Source organism: Gekko japonicus, unplaced genomic scaffold (assembly GCF_001447785.1).
Source record: "Gekko japonicus isolate JY-2015 unplaced genomic scaffold, Gekko_japonicus_V1.1 scaffold2404, whole genome shotgun sequence".
NCBI lineage: Eukaryota > Metazoa > Chordata > Lepidosauria > Squamata > Gekkonidae > Gekko > Gekko japonicus.
The window spans coordinates 243,285-247,547 of NW_015172620.1; the positions used below are offsets into that span (position 1 = coordinate 243,285).

General features: G+C 49.0%; 1 protein-coding gene across 1 annotated transcript in view; it reads left to right on the forward strand.

Annotated features, from left to right (window-relative positions):
• Positions 1-1,793: 1,793 nt before the first annotated feature.
• Positions 1,794-4,263, forward strand: part of POLR1D (polymerase (RNA) I polypeptide D) — a 19,263-nt gene continuing 16,793 nt past the window's right edge. Inside the window, exon 1 of the mRNA XM_015421663.1 lies at positions 1,794-1,929. Coding sequence (XP_015277149.1) covers positions 1,904-1,929 — 26 coding nt within the window. The 5' untranslated portion in view covers positions 1,794-1,903. The remainder of the gene's footprint in view (positions 1,930-4,263) is intronic.

Consider the following 4,263-nt stretch of genomic DNA (forward strand, 5'->3'; position numbering starts at 1 on the left):
GGACAGCGGGTAGATGCAAAGGGAGGGCGGGAGGGCGGGGGTGGGGGTAAAGCTCGCTGGCTCCGTCCCTCTCCACCGTGCCGCAGCCCCTAGCAAGGGACCGCTGGCTCCTCCTTCTCTCGCCGCCGCCGCGGAGCTCCTGGAAAGAGGCAAACTCCAGGCAGGACTTAGGGAGCGCTCGGGCTCCTCCTCCCCGGGGGCAGCCACGGTGGCTCCAGTGACGGCGGCTCCCAGCCATTCAAAGAGCGCCCCAGCGCCGCGGGAGGAAGCGCTGCCACCTATGGGAGGCTGGCCGGGGCGGGACCCAGCCAAGCGGGCCACTGGAGCCCCGACTTTCTCCAGGGTTGTCCCTGCCACTCGCCTGATTCCATTGGAAAGCGGTCTGCCGGGAGGAGGGGAAAGAAAAAGGGGTGTGTGCGTAACGGGGACATGCGAGGGAATGAATGGAGCGGATGCGCAAAACTGGAGTCCTGAGAAGGGGCAGAAAGGGCCATCGGTCCCTGATAGATCCCTGTTTGACGCGCAGGTCTGACGGGCAGCTCCACGTTCCCTGACGGCGCAAGGCGCCGCGGAACTGCTGCTTAAGTACATAACACCGGGCTGCATGGACCGAGGACCTAACTCAGTAGGAGTAGGCATCTTCAGACGTGCAAAACAACCTGTCCTAAACAGAGTTGCGCCCTTCTAAACCTATTGAAGTCAATAAGCTTAGAAGGGTAAAAATCCTTTTTGGGTTTGCCTTATAAAGCAAGCCCAGGTGCTGAAAATAAACGGGAAGGGGAGGAGGATAATCACTTCTCTTTTTTTGCTGTCACGCGTCTGGCCGGCTTCTGCTGGAAACAGAGTGTTGGACAGGCTGGATCCAGCAAGGCAAGTTTTAAACACGGACCCAGCCAGCCCAAACCGTACAGGTTCCCATGCCTGAGCATTAAGAAATAACTAGTTAAATACGCCCTCCACATCTGCAACCTGAAAGCGTGCGATCCAGGAACAGCTTTACCATTTACTTCAGCTGAATGTATAAATTGGCCAGAGAAACTTTTACCGGCAGAATTCTTCCTTCTATGCAACTCCCTATGTTGGAGGACCTGTTTTGCTTTTTTGCAAACCATTTTGAAAGTTGTGACAAACTAGGACTTTCTTTTTAAAAAATACTTTTTTATTTATAAATATAAATACAAACTACGAACTTTTCCAAAAAAAACCCCCAAGGCGTGATTAATAGCGACCACAATATTTTGAAGAAATCAAATTGCATGTTTATACGAGCACACAGTTGCTCAGGTATAGTACAGTCTCTCTTTTCTAAGAAAAGTACTCGCTGTCTCTCGGGGGCCGATCCTCACCAAGACAGCGCTTGCGAGCAATGTTCCCTCTAAGCTGTGGAGTCTTGTGAGCAAAAATTCTAATTCGTGAGCTACTGGCATTAAAATTGTGAGCAAATGATTTGGCTATTGCATAAATTAGATTGCTCTGGAGCCATCCTTCCTGAGCGAAGATAAAAATCCGTGAGCTGGAGGCTAAAAAACTGTGAGCTAGCTCACACTAACTCAGCTTAGAGGGAACACTGCGTTGCGAGTGAACCTGCAGGAACGCACCCCGGCAACCTGAGCCCACCCATCCTCGCTGACATCGGCCCCTTTCCGGGCGAGGCGCGTTCTGTAACGTCTGAAGACACCGCCAGGTCGCAACAGGACCGGGGAAGGCGGCGCTTGTGTTTGCCTCGGCGAAGAGGCTCCGCCCGCTCGGGGTCCTTGCGAGCGGTAGGCGTGCTCGTTGACGCTCCCGGGCCGCCTTCTTTTTCCTCCTTCCTGTTTTGGCTGCGGGGCTGGAAGGATAATGGACGGCGCCGGGACTTGAGAACGGCAGAGCGGTGTGGGTGATAGAGCGGCCGCTGCCCGCCATGGCGGAGGATCTGGAGCTGGAAAGGTGCGGCGGGAAGACGGCAGCTGCGCTCCGGGACGGGGGTGCCTGAGCGCGGGAGGTTACTGGCTGCTGCACAGCGCAAGAGAAACTCGGGAGGCGCCTCTAGGCCCCCAGAGGGCTACTGAATTTCCGCCCTTGGCCCGCTCTCTGGGGTAGGCGGGGCGGTGAGGAAACGAAGAGGAGGAGGAGGAGGAGGAGCGGTTTCCCTGCCTAACGTCTCGTTTTGTGGCAGGAAGAGCAAGCCACGTATCAAGCCGTGCCTTATGAGGAGGAATGAGTTCCGTTCCTGGACCCCCTGGCACGGTTTTTGTTAAAATGTAGGGTCGCCAGCTCAGGATTGGGAAGTCCCTGGAGATTTTGGGGGGTGGAGCCTGAGGAGGGCGGGTTTGGGGAGGGGAGGGACTTCGATAGGGAATCATCTCCAGGCCTCCTTCCAAAGCAGCCATTTTATCCAGGTGAATCGATCTCCGTCGCGTGGAGATCAGTTGTAGTAGTGGGACATCTCTCCAGGCAACCCTGGTTAAGATGGCACTTTGTAGACCACCGGGATTCATTCCAGCATAACCTTTCATGATGATAAATCATGCTGGAGTAAACGTTGGTAATCTGGCAGTGAGGCCCTGTTTTTATTTATTCACTTCATTTACACCCTAAGTGGCTTGCATGAGTCTCCTCCATTTACCCTTTTGTGGCATCCCTGTGAGTTACGTTAGGGTGAGTGTGTGAGAGAGACTGATGCAGGATCACCCAGGAGGGTTCTATGGGAGAGTGAGGATCCTAGCCTAACCACTGCACTAACACTGGCCCTTTATCACTGCAGACTGAAATGGCTGCCCATCTGGAATTCTACAAAGTGGGGAGACCTTTGGCTGGCCTAGCCTTGCTTGAAAGATTAAAGTCTCTTATTAATACTGCTGTTATATCAGTAGTGACAGAGAGTGGGAGCTAGCTGCACTAAAGGATCTTCCTTTTATTAAATGCCCCTTTCTGTCACCAGTGCCCAGAAATGTTCCTAAAGAGGACAGTGAGGTCATTTTGACTCTCTTCTCGGGGTTTAAAATGGGCATTGGAGATACCATACATATTTTCCATGGCATATCTGGGTGAGTTACTCCTTTGGTTCTCTGTTTAGAGGAAAGATAATGTGGTAGTGATGTCCTTTTAGTATACCTGCATGTTTTTTTGTTTTTTAATTCTTTCAGCCCCGTTCCACAGAATCTCTTGCAGGGGAAGGAAAGGAATAATGGTGATTTGGGGAGAATGAGATTTAAGCTGTTTAGAGTGGATGAGAGAAAAAAGAGATTTGCAGTCCAATCCTAGAATTCAAGTCGTTTGAAGTTAGTGGCTTTGGAAGGGTGTAACACAGGAGCACTGTGTGTGCAACTGTGTTTAGGCAAGACAGCATTTTCTGTTCTATTCCTATTCCTTGGTAGCAGTGCCAGAGGAGGGAAACTACCTGCAGCTCACCTGGACAAACTAAGAAGGAAGGAAGTTCCCTCCTCTACAGTTGGTAGGGCTAGGTACTGTTACAAGAGAGGAGGGGAGTGATATACCACCAGGACTCTCCTTTGCACAACAAAACATTTCTAGTTGGGTCATCAAGAGGGATAAACCTGAGAAAATCAATCCGTGATGGATCTTCACCAAGCATATACATACAAGAATACTCATACGTTAAACCAGAACCATAAGATCAGATTTGATTCTCCTGGTGCATCAGGGTACCTGATCTACACTGGGCCAAAGCTGAAGTACAGCTTTTTAAAATTATTATTATTATTTTAATTTTTTATTATTATAACAACTGTAGCAATCCAACCACAGAACCAGGATAATAACATAGCCAAACAAAATGGAAAAGTTAACATAGCACTATCATTACTTAAGGAATAATTAATAGTAAACTATAACATTTTAACATAGAAGAACATCAACTGTATAATTAGAAGGAAAAAATTCTGGATTACCTGCTATAAAGTTCAGTAGTGGGTACCAAAAGACAAAATATTTAGAAGGAGATGGAGATTGTTGAGAGACTTGATCAAAAATTTTATCTATTGTAATGTATTCCTAAATTATTCTATACCAGCTTTTCACAGAAGGAGGGAAAGGTTTATTCCAAACAGTAGCAATCGCTGCACATAGTATTATAATTAAATCTCTTCGTATTGAAGTACAGCTTTGGTCAGTTCAAATAGTGGAACTATAAATTCATAGGTATCAGGTTGGAGGAGGTAGTTGCAAACAAATGCAGGAAGTGGGAGTATGTGGATGCTTCTGGTTGTTAGTGTGCCAACATCTGCAAGCAAAGGTGTCTATCCCCCTCGCCCCCATATG